The sequence below is a fragment of the Lissotriton helveticus genome, chromosome 8 (assembly GCF_964261635.1).
Source record: "Lissotriton helveticus chromosome 8, aLisHel1.1, whole genome shotgun sequence".
Classification (NCBI taxonomy): Eukaryota; Metazoa; Chordata; class Amphibia; order Caudata; family Salamandridae; genus Lissotriton; species Lissotriton helveticus.
The window spans coordinates 1,579,302,475-1,579,325,169 of NC_136069.1; the positions used below are offsets into that span (position 1 = coordinate 1,579,302,475).

Genomic DNA, 22,695 nt, shown 5'->3' on the forward strand with positions numbered 1-22,695 from the left:
TTGAGACCACTGTTAATACTGAAACATTTCTCAAATCTAGAATAAAAATCACTAATATCCTCATCTTGTTTCTGTTTACAGGCTGAGATTGCATCCCAGTCTTCTTTCCTAGTTGTCAATAATCTGGGTAAAACTTGAATCAATAATTCTGGTAATTCTTTACATTTATCTCCAAGACCGGTACCTGGTACTCGTGCCTTGTCTTCAGCTTCTAGAGCTGTCCAATCGATCTTTTTCTCTCCCACCTCCCATTCCTTTTCCTTTAACTTTTCATACACCCCTGCGGGTAACAGGACCTTTAACATTTTAATGACATCTGGGTAAGTGTATTCTCCCATACGGAGCATGTCTTTTAATTCTCTATGGAACCCCGCTGGATCTTTGTCATGACAGGGAATTAATTTCTTCATTTCAAGAAGTTCCATCTTTGATATCGGAGTGTATACAAACACTCGTTGCATTACGCCACCCGCCCCTTGGACTGGGTGGACTTCTCGTAGCGGATTCTGTCTGTCTATGTAGAATGGTTTACTTTCTGGGGGTGAGACATGAACAAAATGCGGGTTCAGGAACGTTCTATACTTGTGACGCTGTTCTAGAATGACACTAACTAAATCGGTACCTAGACCTCTCCATCTGTACTGGAGTAACTCGTTCAGGATATCATGTAACGGGCCTGGATCAGAATGTTGACCCTCATACAGGGTAATGAGGTGCTGGATCATATACATACCCACCAGTCGTTGCTCGGCTGGGGGCAGTTTCAGAAACATTTGTGCCACTATTTCGTCTGGAAAAGTGGTAGAATCAGTAATCCATCGGACTGCTGATCGGGCTAGTTCTTGTTCGTGCATGGTACTTAATTCGCTATAACCGACTCGTGATTTCAGAATGTGATCGGTAGCTTGAAATACTTGTTCTAAAGAACCTCGTTCTGTTGCTGGATGATGGAAAATAGACTTGGGTTCTGGACGTAAATGGCGATCTGGAAATCTGGATTTTCCTACATACGCTATTCTGGCGGGATTCTCGTCTTCCTCTTCAGGATCAGAGACACTTTCTTTCTCGCTTACTTGTGCTGCTTTACGCTGTTCGTGTAACCTTATTATTTCTTTACGAATTTTCTTGTACATACTTTCCATGGCACTAATGGTCTTGTGCTTACCCTCGGCTATATTATCACTCCACCTTGTTAGGATTCTCATTTCGGCGGGATCTTTAGACGGGTAATCTTGTTCTCTTATTAAACAATTGATCAGGAACTTTAATATCATGAGCTGAATCTCGGCTTTCCTTTGAAACATAATCTCGCCAATACTTTCTGGATCATCCCCTGTACGGATGAAACGATATATTCTGTCTAGATCTTCTTTCATATTTGGTAAGGTGACTAGATACTCGGTCACCCTTCTTACGCGTACGGAATATAAAACCATATTATACTCGCCTGGGACTGTGTCATAGACACATTCGGCAAGGGCTTGTCTGATTTCTGTAACAGACCTATTACTTTTAGGAGTACGCTGTGATGCTTGAGCATGTAATTCGAGTGCTGATAAACGCTTGTGTGGCGGCGGGGTTTGAGGAGGACCTCCTCCTGCGGCCCCTTGACTGGAATCGTCGACTGACATTCTTCGTGCTTGCAGAGTCGGTAATTGTAACGTGGGCTGAATTTGTATGGCAGGCTGACCCGGGGGTACCGTAACAGGTACTCCGGTGTCTGGAGGAACGGGAAGTGCCTGATTTACAGGGACAGGTGGAGCGCGAACTGGATTTGCATATTCTGGAACTGTGTCGTCCAAATAGGACGAAATAAAAATATCAGCTGCGGTCGGTTTGTGACGTAGCTTGGTCGGAACTAATGGTGGCGGGAAATTACTGGGTGCCTCTGGGGTCGCTTTTGGCAAGCCTTCGGCAAGGAGAGGATACATACCCTTAATAAGGGCATGCCTCTGTCTGTCTGACTGTTCGGCTTTGACTTGTTCACCTATCTCGATTAATTCTCTTTCTTGGGCTCGTTCTTGGGATTCTCTACTTAACTCTGACTTTCTGACTTCCTTTTCCGTTCTTCTATGCGCTTCCTTACGCCATAACTCGATGGCATCTTTCTGTGACTGTCTGGCTTTCTTTTTCCATAATGCTTCTTCTACTCGCATGATACATTCGGCATCCCATGTACCCGATACGGGCCATCTATACTTTTCTTCTAACTGTTTGGTATACTCTACCCATAAATCTAGATACAATATGGCGCTTATGCCATGTTTCTGATACATAAAGTGACCTGGACTATCCCTAGGCGGAACAGGAACTGCTGCTTCCAGCAGACCCTTTCTAGTTTTTAACTGACGTAACTTGGAAAAGAGCGGCATTCTAAACTTGAATCGGAACACAATACAATACACGAAAAACAATAACAATTGGGAAAACAATTCAGGCATACCACGACGTTGAAAATACATTAAACAACATTATGAATAACAGTTCGAACAGAATACTACCTGAAAATACTGAAAACAGAAACAGAACAGAATTCTCGAGAACGGAACAGACTAGAGTTACTGGATGCACTGCTATAACAGTACGGAACATACCGGTCCCATTAAGGAACGCATCAAGACCCGTATCCACCTAGGTGAACACTTCGTTTGTGGGCTTGGGTACCACCAACCCACGGACCAGGAGTCAATTTAGACTGACCCTGTCTAGACACTACCCCAGCAATGGTACTCACCGGGCAGCACGGAACGGAAGGCCTCGGACGGGACTGGACTACGACGACGAACTTCGGGCTTCGGACTTCAGTTACGGGTGGGCCTCCGGATACCTCGGACCTTGGACTCTCGGCTTGGGCTCTGGTCGGGACTCGCCGCGTTCCTCCACCGTCTCGTTCGGATGCTGGACCGCCTCCTCCGTCTCCTCCGTGGGCCTGAGGGATACTTGAAGCAGAAATATCTGCACTTGGCCAATATGGTTCCGTCACGACTGCAGAGGGTCAGGGGGTCGGCGTGGCTTCACCGACGCGTGGGGAAAGGGCAAGTCCCTGTTCGGGCGCCATTATGTGGTAAATAAATAAATAATACCCTATTTTTGACTAGACTTATAGCATAACAGATAGCTCAAATAATAAGAGTCAAGATTCGAGGTAGTAGGAGTTTCTGCAGGTTTATTACAGCATAAGGACAGGATCAGGACAACCTGCATAGGATGACCTAGCAGAACAAAAGGGTCCCAGCAGCTGCTGGGGCTAGGTCTGGGATGAGCGCGCTAACATTTAATAATAAAACATTGACTTATATATATAGCGCAAACACATAGCATTATATTGCAGTAGGCGTAACAGTGGGTGGAGTAGAAGGCGTGACGAGTAGCAGTCGCGAGAGATAAGAGAAATAAGAGGTGTAACGGGGAGTTTAATTAGACATGTGATGCAAAACGTAACAGAATATGTCATGAATGGGCGGACACATAGGAGGGGGCTACCTGAGGAGCCGGGACCTCTAACCTAATGGTGCGCGAAAACTGGCAATGACGTGTTACTAGGAGAAGCTGGGGGCTACGAACTCTGTGCTAGGAGCAGAGACTAGAGTCTGGAGGGTCGGAGCGACATGTACCTAAACCCTATCTGGTATCTAATGTTTAGGGAACATGTTGATATAAACTAGAAGTCATGAGGGGAAAAATTAACTTGATTCTAAGACTGGACCATGCATTATTCTACATGTAGTGCGTGAAGAATATTAAATGACCATTAAATACAGTATTTCTCTAACGTGGAGACGAGAAGGCTAGACAATGACGGAAACTATTGATGCAGCTCAGTAGCTTAGGAATGCAGAGGAGGAGGACTGAACTGATAGCAGGAACTATAACATACTTTTGGCAGACTCAGAGGCAGAGCCGGGGTGCACCGGGCACTGCAAGGCAGGAAGTAAGTGAAGGGTCGAGGATACAGGTGGGGGCTGTATCGCTCCTCAGCGAGACTTTCAGGAGACAGGAGCTGAATCCGTGGTCCGGGCCCTTTTGAGGCCTGGAAACGGGGACTTTATAATTGAATAACGTGCACACTGAGAAACGTGGCAACATTACTTACATAGGCCTGATATTCGTAGTATTCACGAGGACTGGAAACTAACATACTAGAGGTGGACACAACTGTAATTGCGTCTTTAATCAGAAATGGGGAATAACATATGCATATTGATCATGCACACATAACATATGATGGATGGGGCGTAGGGACACAGAACATGGCAAAATTTACTTTTCCACAGAAAGAAGCAAGAGAGGTGCTGATAGAAAAGAGTGGTCTGCAGAAAGAGAGGAGAGAGGTGCAGAAAAATAAAAAGTGAGCTGCAGAAAGAGGCAAGAAAGGCTGAAAAGGAGGCAAGAGACATGCAGAAAGAGGCAAGAGGTTGCAGAAAGAGGTAAGAGGTATAGAAAGATACAAGAAAGGTACAGAAAGAAGAAAAAGTACATAAAAAGGCAAGTCAGGTGCAGGAATAGGCAAGCGAAGTACAGAAACAGGAAGAAAGGTGCAGAAAGGGGCAGAAGAGATAAAGAAAAAGGAAGAAAGGCACAGAAAGAAACAAGAGAAGTACAGAAAGAGGCAGGAGAGGTGCAAAAAGAGGCAAGAGAGGTGCAGAAAAAGGCAAGTGATGGGCAGAAAGATGAGAGTGAGCTGCAGAAAGAGGGAAGAGAGGTGTAGAAAGAGGTGAGTGAATTGCTGAAAGAGGCAAGAGGGGTGCAGAAAGAAGAGAGTGAGCTGTAGAAAGAAGTAGGAGAAGTTCAGCAAGAGGCAAAAAAAATGCAGAAAGTGTCAAGAGAAGTGCAGAAAGAGGCAAGAGAGGTGCAGATAGAAGAGAGTGAGCTGTAGAAAGAAGCAAGAGAAGTGCAGAAAGAGGCAAGAGAGGTGCAGAAATAGGCAATAGAGGTACAGAAAGAAGAGAGTGAGCTTCAGAAAGAGGGAAGAGACTTGTAGACAGAGGCAAGAGAGGTGTAGAAAGAAGAAACTGAGATACAGAAAGAGGCAAGAGAGATGCAGAAAGATGCAAGAGAGGTGCAACAACCTGTAAGAGAGGAGCAGAAAGAGAAAAGAGAGGTGCATAGAGATGCAAGAGAGGTACAGAAAGAAGCAAGAGAGGTGCTGATAGAAGAGAGTGGTCTGCAGAGAGAGAGAAGAGAGGTGCAGAAAAATAAAAAGTGAGCTGCAGAAAGAGGCAAGAAAGGCTGAAAAGGAGGCAAGAGACATGCAGAAAGAGGCAAGAGGTTGCAGAAAGAGGTAAGAGGTATAGAAAGATACAAGAGAGGTACAGAAAGAAGTAAAAAGTTACATAAAAAGGCAAGTCAGGTGCAGAAATAGGCAAGAGAAGTACAGAAACAGGAAGAAAGGTGCAGAAAGGGGCAGAAGAGGTCAAGAAAAAGGAAGAAAGGCACAGCAAGAAGCAAGAGAAGTACAGAAAGAGGCAAGAGAGGTGCAAAAAGAGGCAAGAGAGGTGCAGAAAAAGGCAAGTGATGGGCAGAAAGATGAGAGTGAGCTGCAGAAAGAGGGAAGAGAGGTGTAGAAAGAGGTGAGTGAATTGCAGAAAGAGGCAAGAGGAGTGCAGAAAGAAGAAAGTGAGCTGTAGAAAGAAGTAAGAAAAGTTCAGCAAGAGGCAAAAGAAATGCAGAAATGGCAAGAGAAGTGCAGAAAGAGGCAAGAGAGATGCAGATAGAAGAGAGTGAGCTGTAAAATGAAGCAAGAGAAGTACAGAAAGAGGCAAGAGAGGTGCTGATGTAGTCAAGAGAGGTACATAAAGAAGAGTGAGCTTCAGAAAGAGGGAAGAGAGTTGCAGACAGAGGCAAGAGAGGTGCATAAAGAAGAGAGTGAGCTGCAGAAAGAAGCACGAGAAGTGCAGAAAGAGGCAAGAGAGGTGCAGAAATAGGCAAGAGAGGTACAGAAAGATGAGAGTGAGCTTCAGAAAGAGGGAAGAGAGTTGCAGACAGAGGCAAGAGAGGTGCAGAAAGAAGAGAGTGAGCAGCAGAAAGATGCAAGAGAGGTGCCGAAATTAGAAGAAAGGTACAGAAAGAGATGAGAGTTGCAGAAAGAGGCAAAAGAAATACAGAAAGAGGCTAGAGATGTGCAGAAAGGAGAGTGAGCTGCAGAAAGAAGCAAGAGAAGTACAGAAAAAGGCAAGTGATGGGCAGAAAGATGAGAGTGAGCTGCAGAAAGAAGGAAGAGAGGTGTAGAAAGAGGTGAGTGAATTGCAGAAAGAGGCAAGAGGGGTGCAGAAAGAAGAGAGTGAGCTGTAGAAAGAAGTAAGAGAAGTTCAGCAAGAGGCAAAAGAGATGCAGAAATGGCAAGAGAAGTGCAGAAAGAGGCAAGAGAGGTGCAGATAGAAGAGAGTGAGCTGTAGAAAGAAGCAAGAGAGGTGCAGAAAGAGGCAAGAGAGGTGCAGAAATAGGCAATAGAGGTACAGAAATAAGAGAGTGAGCTTCAGAAAGAGGGAAGAGACTTGCAGACAGAGGCAAGAGAGGTGTAGAAAGAAGAGACTGAGATACAGAAAGAGGCAAGAGAGATGCAGAAAGAGGCAAGAGAGGTGCAACAACCTGTAAGAGATGAGCAGAAAGAGGAAAGAGAGGTGCATAGAGATGCAAGAGAGGTACAGAAAGAAGCAAGAGAGGTGCTGATAGAAGAGAGTGGTCTGCAAAAAGAGAGAAGAGAGATGCAGAAAAAGGCAACAGAGGTGCAGAAAAATAAAAAGTGAGCTGCAGAAAGAGGCAAGAAAGGTTGAAAAGGAGGCAAGAGACATGCAGAAAGAGGCAAGAGGGTGCAGAAAGAGGTAAGAGGTATAGAAAGATGCATGAGGGGTGCAGAAAGAAGAAAAAAGGTATATAAAGAGGCAAGTCAGGTGCAGAAAGAGGCATGAGAAGTACAGAAAGAGGAAGAAAGGTGCAGAAAGGGGCATAAGAGGTAAAGAAACAGGAAGAAAGGCACAGAAAGAAGCAAGAGAAGTATAGAAAGAGGCAAGAGAGGTTCAGAAAGAGGCAAGAGAGGTGCAGGAAAAGGCAAGAGAGGGGCAGAAAGATGAGGGTGAGCTGCAGAAAGAAGGAAAAGAGGTGCAGAAAGAGGTAAGCGAATTCCAGAAAGAAGCAAGAGAGGTGCAGAAAGAAGAGAGTGAGCTGTAGAAAGAAGTAAGAGAAGTTCAGCAAGAGGCAAGAGAGATGCAGAAAGTGACAAGAGAAGTGCAGAAAGAGGCAAGAGAGGTGCAGAAAGAGGCAAGAGAGGTGAAGGAAAAGGCAGGAGGAGTGCAGAAAGAGGTGAGAGGTGTAGAAAGAAGCGAGTGAGATATAGAAAGAGGTAAGAGAAGAGCAGAAAGAGGAAAGAGAGGTACAGAAAGAGGCAAGTGAGTTGCAGAAAGAAGAGAGTGAACTACAGAAAGAGGCAAGAGATGTGCAGAAAGAGGCAAGAGAGGTGTAGAAAGAGGCAAGAGAGGTACATAAAGAGGCAAGAGAGGTGCTGATAGAAGGGAGTGAGCTGCAGAGAGAAGGAAGAGAGGTGTAGAAAGAGACAAGAGAGATGCAGGAAGAAGACCGGGAGCTGCAGAAAGAGGTAAGAGAGGTTAAGAAAGAGGCAAGAGATGTGCAGTTAGAGGCAAAAGAGGTGTAGAAAGAGGTAAGAGGTATAGAAAGAGGCAAGAGAGGAGCAGAAAGTGAAAGAAAGGTAGAGAAAGATGCAAGTGAGGTACAGAAAGAGGCAACATAAGTGCAGAAGGATATAAGAAAGTGCAGAAAGAGGCAAAAGAGGTACCAAAACAGGAATAAAGGTGCAGAAAGAAGCAACAGAAGTGCAGAAAGAGGCAAGAAAGTTGCAGAAAGAGGCAAGAGAGGTACAGAAAGTTGAGAGTGAGGTGCAGAAAGAGGCAAGTGAGGTGCAGAAAGAGGCAAGAGAGGTCGAAACGCGTCTTGACCCTTTGAAAAGTGAAATAAAATAATGCATCTACAATTTGGGTCCCTGCTCGTGATTTCGCGCTGAAGCGAAGCTGATCTGCGAGGTATTGCGGATATATATATATATATATATATATATATATATATATATATATATATATTCACTGAAAAGACCATAGGTTTCAGGGGTGTTATAGTTAGCTCAACATTTCACTCATACAAAACCAATGAAATTCCTCCGATATAGTTAGTTGTACTAACTAACTCTTGCGCCCGCAATCCCCTGGTGATGATGTCACATATTACATTATTCATGACATGGTCAGTGACATCACTCATCATCAACAGCTGAGAACTGGACCAGCAGCGCCGAGAGATGGAAGGGGAACCGGCAGCTGAGCTGGCTCTGGACGCGAGACAGGCGCAGACGGGCTTGCCTTTGGCGCGCCACTGGCGCGCCATCGGGGCGCCCGCTGCGTGCGTCCGCTGCGCGTCGTGAACTTCATGCACTTAAATACACTAGCCCGCTAACCCCTGACTCCGGCCTCGTGAACGGAAGTGGGGAAAATGGAGAGAACGCCCTCACTCCCTCCACAACAATCGGGCGGAGCCCGTGGTGGACCGGGGTAGGAGGAAAGGAGGAGAGAAGAGGTAAGGCAGTAGTGAGCTTCAATATAATAGTGCACAATTCAGTTGTGAAGAACAAAAGTTAAAATCATTTTTAAAACATAGCACAGATCCAGCAGCTGCGTGCGTCCGCTGCGCGTCGTGAACTTCATGCAATTAAATACACTAGCCCGCTAACCCCTGGCTCCAGCCTCGTGACCGGAAGTGGGGGAAACGAAGAGAACGCCCTCACTACCCTCCACAACAATCGGGCGGAGCCCGTGGTTGTCCGGAGTAGGAGGGAAGGAGAGACGAGGTAAGGCAGTAGTGAGCTTCAATATAATAGTGCACAATTCAGTTGTGAAGAACAAAAGTTAAAATCATTTTTAAAACATAGCACAGATCCAGCAGCTAGCGCGAAACCAACCTCATGGTAACGCGCGTCTGCTGCGCGTCGTCAACTTCATGCAATTAAATACACTAGCCTGCTAACCCCTGACTCCAGCCTCGTGACCGGAAGTGGGGAAAATGGAGAGAACACCTTTACTACCCTCCACAACAATCGGGAGGAGCCCTTGGTGGACCGGGGTAGGAGGAAAGGAGAAGGAGAGACGAGGTAAGGCAGTAGTGAGCTTCAATATAATAGTGCACAATTCAGTTGTGAAGAACAAAAGTTAAAATCGTTTTTAAAACATAGCACAGATCCAGCAGCTAGCGCAAAACCAACCTCATGGAAATGCACGCGTGAATATATATATATTTCAACCTTGCTCACGCCCGTTCACTCAAGTACACACACCTGGCGCTGAAGAGGCAGAGAAACGCCGAAATGCATCCGCCATAACAAAGGAGAACATTTTCCGTGATGTGCAGCCAAATAAAGTGTTACCGACTTGTTCCTCAGCTGTGGCCTTACTCTTTTTCGAATGAAAGGAGCGGAGTTTGATAAATAGCGCGGTTTCCAGTAACGCGCTTCTAAGGCTCCCGTTTCATCAAGAGGCTCTGGACCTACTGGGACACTGCTTGCAGTATTGGTCTTCTCCGGGGTACCGGATTTCCAGAGCCCACCACGCAGCCAAGTAAGAAGTATGATGGTGTGGAAGCCTCTGTGCACCACTTCGGGCGGGTTGAATGCATGACTTGCCCCCGTCAGAAAGGATTTCTAGGATTGCGGTGGTTGAAGCGGTATGGGGACTGAAGGTAACACACGCTGCGCATTGGTGTCTTGGGAACATTTGAACGTTGCAAACAGACTTTAAAGTACTTTTTCCTTCCCCTTTACAAATGCGATACCTACCAGCATAAACATTGCATGCTGGACCTTGTGGGCGCTGACAAGTAGGCGGACTACAGGAGGTGTATGCATAGAAACATAGGAGGAAAAATGAGGGGGAGGAGTAACAGTCCGTTTGAGAGAAGGCAGAGTATTTCAACCTTGCTCACGCCCGTTCACTCAAGTACACACACCTGGCGCTGAAGAGGCAGAGAAACGCCGAAATGCATCCGCCATAACAAAGGAGAACATTTTCCGTGATGTGCAGCCAAATAAAGTGTTACCGACTTGTTCCTCAGCTGTGGCCTTACTCTTTTTCGAATGAAAGGAGCGGAGTTTGATATATATATATATATATATATATATATATAATAATATATAGGAATGCTATACAGATTTCAAGGCCAAATCACATTTGGCATGGACAGTTAGCTTGTTTCTATGAGTGGACGTTGACTGTTATTGCCTCATGATGAACTCTGCTTTAAAGAGGTGTGTCTTCAGCCTTTTCCCAAACTGGAGTGGGATTGGGGCAATCTGAATGTATAGGGGATGTTGTTTCAGATCCCATGAGTCATTCCCGCAGCATAGCGGGCCAAGAATCCCAACAAAACACACTCCTATTGGTCAAACATAGCTGAACAAGCCTCATTAATAAAGAGCAATCTGCATAATTCACCGGTGTCCATTTATGAAACATTTAGGGATAGAGGAAGTGGTATCACACTCCCAATGAAATCATAGGGCTGACTTGTTATCCCACCTAATAACTCATCAACACCCTCCTATGACCAACTATGGGGCTAGGAATTCGAAATGGATAAGAAACCACAATAGGTAAACAGGGCTATATGAGCCCTATTTCCATTGTGCTCTTGATGAAACCTTCATAAACCCTCCTATTGAGAGTAGCAAGGGCATTGCTGATGACATCCAAGGTTAACAGCACATTTTTGGTCCAAAAAGTCCACTGTCCTTGAGCTGCTAGGAGAGCTCTGATTCGGGTACTCCAAGAATCTTTTCTGAGATGAGTAACTGAAGCTTACCAAGTGTTACCCTTCCCCAGCCGTCGTTACAGTGAATCAATGAATCAATAAACAATGTATTTCTCTAAATGTTGTATATTATACTGAGAATGATCGCCAATATATTTGCAAAGAAATAAAGGAGTAGGGGCATCATGATCATCTTTAAGAGCGTCACACCGTTTGTGATCAATTAAGGTATTTGATTCTAGAAAGTAATCTGTCACCTCAATGTCTCAAAGGATTAGGAAACGTTATCAGAGATAGCGTCTTTGTTTTAATGATAATAAATATAGCTCAACCACAAACTCCATATAAAAATGATCACACAGGTAAACCCGTATAAGGGTGTGGCAGCAGCCAGCAAATATATGGCTGCACTCTTTTGCGTTTGTCTATGCAATCCTATTCCCCTTGACATTGGCCTTAGGACCTTCAATGGGATGCTATTAGATTACACTGTATCATGCACCACTTCAAGGCTGAAGAATGAGGATGGAACATGCATGGTCTAATGTATACTTCAAGGCAAACCCAACACTTTCTAAGCTAATAGAACTGGATTAAATTTACTACTGCATGCAAACAGCATTTGCACATTCCAGTGTTTGCATACTTTAGCATGTTAAAGCCTGAGCAAAGCCAACAGGCTTAGCTTTCCTCTAGTGCATGCACAGATCACCAACACTACAGACATGGACTGGGAACATACGCCCAGGAAACATGTGGTCCAACATGCAAAGAAAACATAAACTAATCCAGAGGCACACAGTATTAGCATATATACATATATACATCTGCCACGTAGGTAACTCATACAGATGCACAGGCACATCGATGCATGTACAGTACATGTATGCATGCTTTCTGTGTGCTTGTTGTGTATGAGGAATGTCATAGGCTGAAGCTGATGGATGTTTCAAATAAGCAGCTGCTAAATGAGCTGATGGGGACTGCCCTAAAATCTACTCTCTATTTCATTTATACAAAATAAGAGGTCTTTGGCTATCAAGGCTGGACTGGTCATTTCTTCCATCAGAGAGAGAGAGAAGGAGAGAGAGTCTGAATCCAAAGAGACAGAACAATTAATATTTTTTTGCTAGGACTGCTTTTGGTTCTCAGTCTGGCTTTGCCAGATCTGCAGAAAAAAAAGTCTATGGAACTATAAAGCCTGAATTTTCTAGTGTGATTACAAGGAACACGATTGGGAGATATGTGATATAATTCAGCAACATTTTGTGTGAAACAGACCTAATCATATATGTTACACTTTTAGCTTGTAGGCTAAGCTTTAAGGACAAAAGGTTAACTCCCCCTGCCCCGGTCCATCACCGCTGCATTGCCGATTGTGTGGAGGGCAGGGCGCCATCTTAGGTCAGTCCCTGAGCCCGGCAGGACCGTAGGCTGCGGTCTAGCTGGAGGTGGGGCTAGGCTACATATTGGCTGAGTGGGAGAGGAGCGCGGCGGTAACAGTAGGTGGTGGCAGCTCATGCAATACCGCTGAGCGTTGGGGGCAGACTGCGAGGCACGCTGTTAGTAATGAGTTAGATTACTGTGTACTCTTCTGCCTACTCACTCTCACTCCATCGCTATCTGCCTGTTCTTAATCGCATCATCTGCATTTTTGAAAGCGACTGCTGGACATTTTAAATCGTTGCTCTTCACTAATTTCTTATCCCTTCACTTACTTGTTGTGTGGTGAGCTCCCCCTGCCCCGGTCCATCACGGCTGCATTGCCGATTGTGTGGAGGGCAGGGCGCCATCTTAGGTCAGCACCTGAGCCCGGCAGGACCGTAGGCTGCGGTCTAGCTGGAGGCGGGGCTAGGCTACATATTGCCCATGTTACCACGTGCACGCAGCGCTGAAGGCGCGCCAAAGGCAAGACCGTCTGCGCCCGTCCGCGGCCGTTCGGGGCTAGGGACAGGGAACTCTGCCCATTTTATTTCCTACGTGGCACCGGCATTGATTCGCCTTCACGACCATTGGCCCCTTTTCACTGGCTAAAGATTCACTGGGAATCTTTAGCCTCAGGACCGTTTTTCATGAATTCACATCTCCCTTGACAGTTGCCCAGTCCCTCTTCACTCTGTCTGGCCCTGGTGACTCCCTACCCTCCCCAGCCAGAAGTGTAACCAACTCCACCTTGATTGTCAGTTACCTAAACACTCGCTCGCTGGTTAAACACCAGTTAGAGATCTTCCAACTATTGGATTCGGAGAAACCAGACATACTCCTAGTGACGGAAACTTGGCTTAATGAGGAGTCAACCCCTGACATTCTTGCGGCGTTACCCCCGGGCTATTACATCCTCCAGGCTAATAGACCTTCTGGTAAGCCTGGCGGCGGGGTCGCAGCCATTGTTAAACACTCACTCAGGTTCACGGCCCTGGATGCTGTCAGCATACCTTCAGTCGATTGCCTTATTTTAAGACTTGAATCCTCTCTGTCCCTCTTATCTGTGTTCTTGTTTATCGCTCCCCTCGTCACATGCCTGGCTTCCTGTCGCTGTTCAGCGATATGTTATCCCAACTGGTGATCAACAACTCAAAAGTATTGATCATCGGTGATTTTAATTACTGGCCCTCCGACGCTAGGGAGAGCACTTGCTCTTCGGTCTTCACCGATCTCTTAGCTGGTATGAACTGTACCCAACATATCCAGTCGGTAATGCATGTCAAAGGCCACATCCTAGACCAGGTCTGGACGTCTAATGTGGATATCTCCCATCCCCTTATTTTTCCTTGTCCGTGGTCTGACCACTTCATTATTGCATTCTCCCTGTCCTGCACCCCCCCACACTAGTCAAACTCCCATGGGGAATCTCCTGTCGAGGAACTGGAACAGGGCTGACCTCAATGAATTCTGTTCCTTACTCAGCGCCTCCTCTCCTGCCGTACACAACTCCCTAAACACTCAAGCTACTAGTCTGAAACACTGGCTTGAATCAGCCAGCAACATTGTTGTGCCTTTCAGACGCATCAAACTAAAGCGCCCCCATGACGCTCAGAGATGGTTCTCGGACGAGTTAAAAACTAAAAAACTCAGACTTAGGCAGGCCGAACGCAGCTGGAGGCGTGATTATGCCCCCAAGAAAAAATTGCTATTCACGGCCCCGCTTAAAGATTACAAGCTAGCTATCCTCCAGGCAAAATCCTCATACTTCTCGAAGAAGATTGTTGATTCTGCCGCCAAGGCAAAAGATATTTTTTCTATAGTGGGAGAGCTCTCACACCTCGATAGAGTGACCATTAAGCCTCTCCCTTCCCACGCCCTCTGTGATTCCCTTAACTCCTTTTTTGTGGACAAAATCGCTAAAATTAAAAATAGTATTCCTTTTCATACATCATCCTCTACCCCTACATTTGCCACTACATCTGCTACCAGTAACTCCCACACAGTGGAACAGATACCCCTGATATCCGAGGATACATTTTTTGCCCTGTTAAAAAAGGTGGGCTCTGGCTCCCCCTCAGATTGTTGCCCCCCTCCTATCTTACGAGAGGCCTTTACTGCTTGCCCTAAACCCCCTCGGGCACTCCTCAATAACTCTCCTCGACTTGGTCTGGTCCCTGACTCCTTCAAGACTGCTAAAGTGGTACCCATTTTGAAGAAGACTAATGCTGACCCCACCTTAATGAGAAATGTTCCTCCTATTTCCCTGCTCCCCTACCTTAGCAAGGTGTTGGAGGCCCATGTCACCAATTTTTTAGCTCATTTATTGAACGCACTCAGTTCCTCGACCTGCAGCAGTCAGGCTTTCGACCAGCCCATTCTACTGAGTCAGTCATTCTCTCAGTTATGGAGGAGCTGATGAGAGGAGTGGACTTCAAGATCAGCCAGGCCTTGGTGCTGCTGAATCTGTCGGCGGCCTTCGACATGGTCGACCATGACACCTTGGTCGGCCGTGTCGGAGACGCTGGCCTCCAGGGGTCGGCCCTTGGGTGGATACGCTCCTTTTTGAGCAATCGCCATCAAGCCGTCCGCCTTTCCAACTTCTTAGCGGATAAAGTTAAGCTGACATGTGTAAAATGTAAATGTAAATTGATACTTGTATAGCGCAATACTCACCCGCAAGGGTCTCAAGGCGCTTGTACGAATACCACTGTGGAACCCATCCTGGCTTTCCCTGTGAGGTGTTCACTCCTGGGCACCCCCAAGGTGGAGGCCAGGCATCCTTAGCGTTGTGGGGGCCGTTGTGGAGATTAAGCAAGCTATTGCCCAGAGTGGGACTCCATGATTGGAATAGGCACCGAGGCGGGAATTATCAGTTCCGTGGAATTTTTGAGCCCAAGACCCCCCGAGGCGGGGAATTGAACCCTGGTCCCGGGCTAAACCTCTGCATCAGGGTCTGCCACTCTAACCATTGAGCCACACTTCTCCACACTTCTCCGTCCCCCAGGGCTCCTCCCTCTCTCCCCTTCTTTTCAATCTGTATCTGACCCCACTCATCCGGTCTTTGCGGGACTGCAATGTCATCGCATTTAATTATGCTGATGATATTCAGCTGGTCTTTGACATTGACTCCTCTGACCAATCAATTTATCATTTTCAGTCTACCCTGTGCCTTATTTGCAATTGGATGGAGGATAATCACCTAAAGCTTAACCCCGACAAGACCGAGTTGGTCTTGGTCGGTGGTGCCTCCAATCCTTGGAATTCTAATTTGTGGCCTTCTAGCCTTGGTTCCCCCCTTGCCCTGTCCACTCAGCAAAAATGCCTAGGAGTCATTATTAGCAAGGACCTTTCCATGAAGCCCCAGATCAGCGCTGTGGTATCCTTTTGTTTTTTCCATCTCCGAAAAATCAGTAAGATCTCTCGTTTCTTAACCACAGAGGCCCTGACCCTGGCTCTCCTGGCCCTGGTAGTCTCTAGGATTGACTACGCAAATTCACTTCAGGTTGGCATTCCTGCGTACCAGCTAAATCGATTACAGCTGGTACAGAACCAGGCCGCGAGACTAATCTTCCATCAGCCTAGACACTGTCATGTTCGCCTTTTGCTTAAAGCTCTTCACTGGCTCCCAGTAGATAAACACAGTGAATTCAAACTAGGCTGCATTATTTTTAAAGCCCTGGCCGGCTTTGGTCCGGTCTTCATCTCCTCCCTCCTCCACCACTACCTCCCTCCGCATAACCTCCGCTCTTCTCATCTGGCCCTATTCACAACTTCCACTTTTAACCGCAAAAGACACAGTGGTCTCAGATTTTCTTTCCTCGCCCCCTCCTTCTGGAATGTACTTCCTTTAGAGCTGAGACTTACCACTTCCTATCCCTGTTTTAGATCCCTTCTGAAAACGTTATTGTGCCGCCAAGCTTATGGATAGTCACACTCTCTTCCCATCACCTACACTGCTGAATGTGTGTTCTCCCTATGCTCACAGCGCCATGAAACCGTTGGGTGTAAGTGCGCTTTAAAAGTATTTTTAACATAACATAACATAACTTTTAGCTCATTGCTTGCACAAATGTACAGCGTCTTACCTCTTTTTGCATTTCTCTTGGAAAGAAGAAGATGGGGAGAGCAGAGAGCCCCACCACACTGGCGGTCACGAGAAAGCCCATCCACCAAGCGCCAACCCATCGAGGATCCTTCGGCGTGAGAACAACGTTAGCTACAACAAAAATGAAACAATACATTTATTTATTTGATATATTGTACAGGAGAGGCTGCAAAACCTACCGATTATGGTTACTTTTCCATCCAGCCCACTACACCGACTACAAGGACAATGTAGTTAAATATCTGAACATAAGAAAATGTTTATAAAAGGAATTTTACATTTCTGAGTGCACAGGGGAGAGAGATCCAGGAGACTGGACCAGCACCTGGGAACCTCCCTCAGAAGGAGGGGCAGGGCTCTTCAAAGGGCAGCTCTTTAAAACTCGGAAGAGGGGTGTCTGACCCGAGTCTTAGAGCGCCATCTCCATACCAGGTTTTCATGATATTTAGATAAAAAAGATTTACACTCAATGACACGTAATGGAACTATTTTACTTACTCAAAGGCCATCCTGAGAACCTACCACGGATCAGGACCTCCTGACACCAAGTTGGACACCAGAGTCGGAGAAGTTGGGGATGTTGAGGAAATGAGCAGAAACGTTAACCTCTAAGAGGTTTGCCGCTCTAATCAGTGTGCAGGCGCAAAGTTTGTGCATGGATCTGTGGATTTTATTGGTCAGCCAGGCCTTAAGCATTAACTTACTGGCTGTAACATACCTTAATCAATGACTAAAGATCTCTAAATCTTGATCATGGGCTTTAAAGGGATTGCCATGAGGATATCAGCGACGCCTGTTTGTGCGCTTCTACTCTTCTACTGCTGTGACACTGTATGATGGTTGCAACATTTTGTGAGCAGCGGGCTACAAATGGTCAGAGTATGATACATATATGCTGAGTGGTTGTCCAAAGTATAACTTGGAAAAAAGACAAGGTACACCAACATGGTGTGCATGCAAACCACAAGTTTTAATTAAGGTTGTACTTCTGATTATCAACACCAACAACATTGTGGGGAAAGAATATAGAGGACAGAATATCAAGAGTCAAAATAGCAAAAGGTGTGTGGATTTAGGAAAGTATAGACTCCTGACCATGAGCATGAGCATGTACCATGAGCATGGATGATTCACATTGGTACACATAGAGGAGTTAGGTATAGAAAATCTAGACTTCCTTACCTGTCAATATTTTTTAGGGATATTTTGTTCTCAATATTTTGTACCACCAATATTGTGGGTGAGGGTGCACAACCTTAATTACTGACAGCTCCACTGCTACATGTAAATGGACAAGAAATGTTTTCCTTTGTTAACAGATATTTTACGTACAAAACACATGGCTGTTTCTCTTTCATTGTGATTTTTGGCACTTTGAAATAATGTTTTCATACATGTATATTTGGGGTATTCAACATGGTTGGATAGCACACTGGTAGAATATCTGCAACCCTATTTAAAAAAAAACCTATACATAAGTATGATGTCAACAGTATCAATCCCTGTGGTGTGAAGTTAAAAATATAGTCTGTATAAGAACAAACATGTCAGTCATAGTTCCAGAGAAATTTATAAATGCAGATGAGCGAGTTACTGATGCAGGATATAGAATTAGGAACCAACCCAAGATCAAACAATAATTATGTTTCATTTATTTAAAAACAACTTGTCAGATCTAATGGACGTCCTCGACATTCAATCTATTTATTTATTTTGACATCATCATGTTGTACTGTAAAAAAGGCATGCATCTCATTTCTAATTCCACACAAAGATCCACTGAAGTACAGCAACCCACCTTCTGGGATTTTGTCTATGTCCACATAATAGCTCAACATAGCGGATCCCAACATGAAGGCGAACCCAGGGCCCATGAACCCCACAGCAGTGAGTATGCCTGAAAAACACAAAACATTTTACTATTATTTATATCAACAATTCAAAAGCAGATTGGGGTTTGATAAAAAATAGACAGTGAAATAAATTGGCAATGCACTTTACTGAATAAAATAGTAAAATATTATTCTGATATCACAATAATGATTTCCATAGGGGCAATGTGGTGTGTTACTTATGCTTTAATTCAGAGCTTTTGGGTGGACTGTGGGGGATTATAGATTGTAATGGCTGGAGTTTTAGGATTCTTGATTTCACCGTGCCAAGTACTCTTTAAGGAATACATTTCTCGTTAGTAGTCCCACATTAGTATGTGTACCTTTGTACATCTTAAGAGAGGAGCAGACTACCATCTTGTACCAGTTTGGAGAACACTGCATGTGGCAGCGAGCAAAGTTTGCATCTGTCACCGCAGTGGTGCCAATTCATTTTCAAATTGTGTTGACAAGCATGGCTGGTGCAAAGAATGGCGTAATATGAGATAAGTGAAGTATGGAGCCGTAATACTGAAGGCATCGGTTGTACTCAATGTTAGTCACTTTCAGGAGACACATGATTGGGGACTTCGCTGTTCAGGCAGGGCTTTTCTGATAACATATGGAATTATAGAAGCATAACTGTGAATTACGGGAATCTTTTTTACTAAAGGGATCTGAGTGACATCAAATAGACAATGAGAGAGAACAGTGGACAATAGGGCTTGAGTGTGGAGAGGTGATTACACTTCAAAGAATAGTCTGGGGCTATACCCAGACCTTCCAGACTTCAGAAGAAGCCTATCTTGTTACTGGCCAGTTAGGGTTAGACAAAGAGGTGTTCCTCTCCCAAAGGCTTGCACTGAGTGTAAAAGTGTCATCCCCAGACCTGAATTCAGAACACTTCTAGACCTGAAAAGATTCAGAAGAAGGATGGTGCTGCTGTCTGAAAACAAAAACTGGACTTGCCTGTCTTGAATCTAGGAATCCAGAAGCAGAGCCTTGCTACACAGATATAAGCCTCACCGGATCCAACACGGAGTGAGGCAAAGCTCTACAAAGCATTGGCATGCAGACCCCACATTAAAGTCAAAATGTAAAACCTTCAGTAGGACGAACTTGGTCCTGAGTGATGCATCTACACATTACTTCTAGGTTAAGAGTGACTGCTTTTATGTCAAAGTTCTACCACACATATACCTTTACCAAGCATGCCTTTAAAAAAAAAAACACACACACATATATCCTTGTGGGGACTATGTGTGAATACCTGCCTTGTGGGGACTTACCTTTCCCAATGTTATTAAAACACACAACTAACAGAAAAATGTTAAGAAAAAATTCACGATACAGGATCCTGCTTCAAATTTGCAAATATATTGATATTTAATCGTGCGCACAGCACCATCCTTGTGGGGACTTGAACACGTGCTACCATCCTTGTGGGGACCTAGTCCGTAACACTATTTGTGATTGAATACAGTCGAAGGCACATGGCTAAATGTTTATTTTAGCAACAATATACACAAACAACATTATAATCATATATAAAATTGCTGCATATATAATAGGGGTATACATTAAAGGCAGATTATCTTACTGTGCTAGAAAATATATCGTGTTTAACGAAAGACACTTAAAGCTGCATTTAACCTATTTATTAGTGCTTAAAATCTAAGGAGATAAGAGAACTAGCACATAAACAAATTAACATATGGAACAAAGGAATATGGTCAAGAGGAATCCAGAGCATGAGTAGCTGCTTACATTTTTACCAAAATAGATGTTTAAGCCCCCACAGAGATACTGAAATAGTGTGTACATTCAAAGCTTGAATCCCATTATAAATGGTGTGAAGCTAATGATGTTCAAGTCCACACAGAGGTTGTGTGTAATTATAGAAATGCTCAAGTCCCCACAGAGATAGTGTGTTATCATAGAGATGTTCAAGTCCCTACAGAGATGGTGTGTTATTATAGTGATGTTCAAGTCCCCACAAAGATAGTGTTTTATTGGAGTGTTGTTCAAGTCCCCACAAAGATAGTGTGGTATTATAGAGATGTTTAAGTCCCCACAGAGATAGTGCATGAAGGTGATTGTGTTTAAGTCCTCATTAAAATAAGGCCCGATTCACAAAGGTAAACATAGACAAAAAGTCTAACTTTACTACTTTTCAGTATTCACAAAGGTACATTTCGACCAAAAGTCTAACTTTACTACTTTTCAAAATTCACAGAACCCCCATAAAGAGAATGTTAAGCTGATGATGTTCAAGTCGAAGCAAACAAAAGGAGATGATGGACTGCTTTTATGTCAAAGTTCTACCACACATATACCTTTACCAAGCATGCCTTTAACATGCTAGGTAATGTATTTTCGAACCTCTGGAAGCGCACTTGGGGCGTCTAGGCGGGTCTTCCTCAGGACTGTGTGGGACGGGGGAGGACAGTCTTCTCTTAAACCCAGCTGGGCTTGTGGTGGTGAGAAAACTGTAGGAGTCAGTTCTATCGGTGCAACAGCAACTTGTGCCCCCGACGGTGATCTTGCTTACTAATTTGCAGCTATAGATGCCACCCAGTGCTCCTTTCTTAATGGCGGTATAATGAATCTACCCAACGATGCTCCTCAGCGGATACTCAGAACCCATAACACTTGGAGGTTCCGTGATTTCAAAATGCAGACGGTGCTTTTTCCACTTTGCTGAATAACGAGTGCCCAATAACGGATGCAAGGACCAGGGAAATCTCTTCCTGCTCGGCGTTGCTCCTGCATAGTTTGCCTTGGTACAGAACAGAGCAGGTACATTTGAGGCAGCACATGAGAGGGGCAAAGTGCATCATAACTCAAACAGGGCCAGTGGCCAGAACAGAGCAGGTCCATCTGAGGCAGCACATGAGAGGGGCAAAGTGCATCATAACTCAAACAGGGCCAGTGGCCAGAACAGAGCAGGTACATCTGAGGCAGCACATGAGAGGGGCAAAGTGCATCATAACTCAAACAGGGCCAGTGGCCAGAACAGAGCAGGTACATCTGAGGCAGCACATGAGAGGGAACAATGCAGCAGCAGAACAGCAACAGGGCAGTGTTCACAACAGAGCAGGTCCATCTGAGGCAGCACAAGTCGGTGGCACATTGCATCACATTACTAACAGGGCCAGTGGCCAGAACAGAGCATGTACATCTGAGGCAGCACATGGGAGGAGCAAAGTGCATCATAACTCAAACAGGGCCAGTGGCCAGAACAAAGAAGGTACATCTGAGGCAGCACAAGGACTTGTGTCATACGGACAGTCCCATGGACAAGAATATTGCAAGGGTGGTTACAATGAACAGTCCAGACATCAAGTACAATGAGATTTGAGTGATGGGAACTGCATCTCACAGCACAGAATCAGGTGGACTGTGGGACCTCTTAGCTTCGGACACATTGGCCTGACCTGATACAGGAGTGTGAGAAACCGCCACAGCGCCCGTGACTGACACATGAGCGATAGACCCAGACACACTGGCAGGACCTGATACAGGAATGTGAGAAACAGCCACAGCTCTAGTGACTGACACATGAGCGATAGACCCAGACACACTGGCTGGACCTGACACAGGACTGGGAGAAAAAGCCACAGCTCTAGTGACTGACACATGAGCGATAGACCCTGACACACTGTCAGGACCTGTCCCTGGACACTGACCAACAAATACCATGCCAGCATATGAGACATGAGATTGGAGGACCCACACAATGGCAGTACCTGAAACAGGAGAGGGCACAACTGACACAGTGCTACTACATGAGGCAGGCCAGCGAACAACAGACACAGTGCCACTATCTGACACATGAGAGTGAATTGCAGATGACCCACTAGGACCACTGAAATGATGAGCCACAGGGCTGTATGGGCCAGGAGGCAGGGTGGCTCTGGGAGCTGGGGACAGCTGTACTTGTACGACATTGGGGTAGTCAGGTGTCACCGGTGTGTGTTTTAGTTTCTTTGGGATTTGGAAGAGAACCCTGGACATGACTGGACTGGTAAGTGGTGCGGGCTCATCTGAAACACCACCCATCAAAGGTGGATCATGTGCATGTGGGGGTCTGCTCTCTGGGGACATGCTGGAACCTGTTTGATGCTTGCTCTGGCCCTGCCTTCTGCCCTCTGCATCATGTGTAATGGGGGATGCAACAACAGTATACTCCTTCCACTGCTTCACCAGGGTGTGGATGGGAGTAGAGGTATGGGGGGCCTCCACCTCTGACACATGTGCTTTACGTTCCTTCACCAACACCAGCTTCAGGGGACGCATGCGTGATGGACGTCTATCCTTGGTGGATGTCCTATCCGTGGGAGATGCCTTGGCCCTGGGAGGTGCCTGCTCCCTGGGAGGTGCCTTGGCCGTGGGAGACGCCTTGGCCTAAGGAGGTGTCCTGTCTTTGGAATGTGCCTTATCCGTGGGCGGTGCTCTGTCCCTGGGAGGTGTCCTGTCCATTGAAGGTGC

General features: G+C 45.6%; 1 protein-coding gene across 3 annotated transcripts in view; it reads right to left on the reverse strand.

Moving 5' to 3' along the window:
- The window catches only part of LOC144773524 (solute carrier organic anion transporter family member 2B1-like), a 619,417-nt gene that overhangs the window by 327,842 nt on the left and 268,880 nt on the right, over nt 1–22,695 (reverse strand). For all 3 annotated transcript variants that reach the window (XR_013599997.1, XM_078658585.1, XM_078658586.1), the window contains exons 6-7: nt 18,132–18,230; nt 16,314–16,444 (exon numbers count right to left, since the gene is read on the reverse strand). Coding sequence is in view for 2 of the 3 variants with exons in the window: in XM_078658585.1 (XP_078514711.1) it covers nt 16,314–16,444; nt 18,132–18,230 (230 nt within the window). In the remaining variant the exon portion in view is untranslated. The remainder of the gene's footprint in view (nt 1–16,313; nt 16,445–18,131; nt 18,231–22,695) is intronic.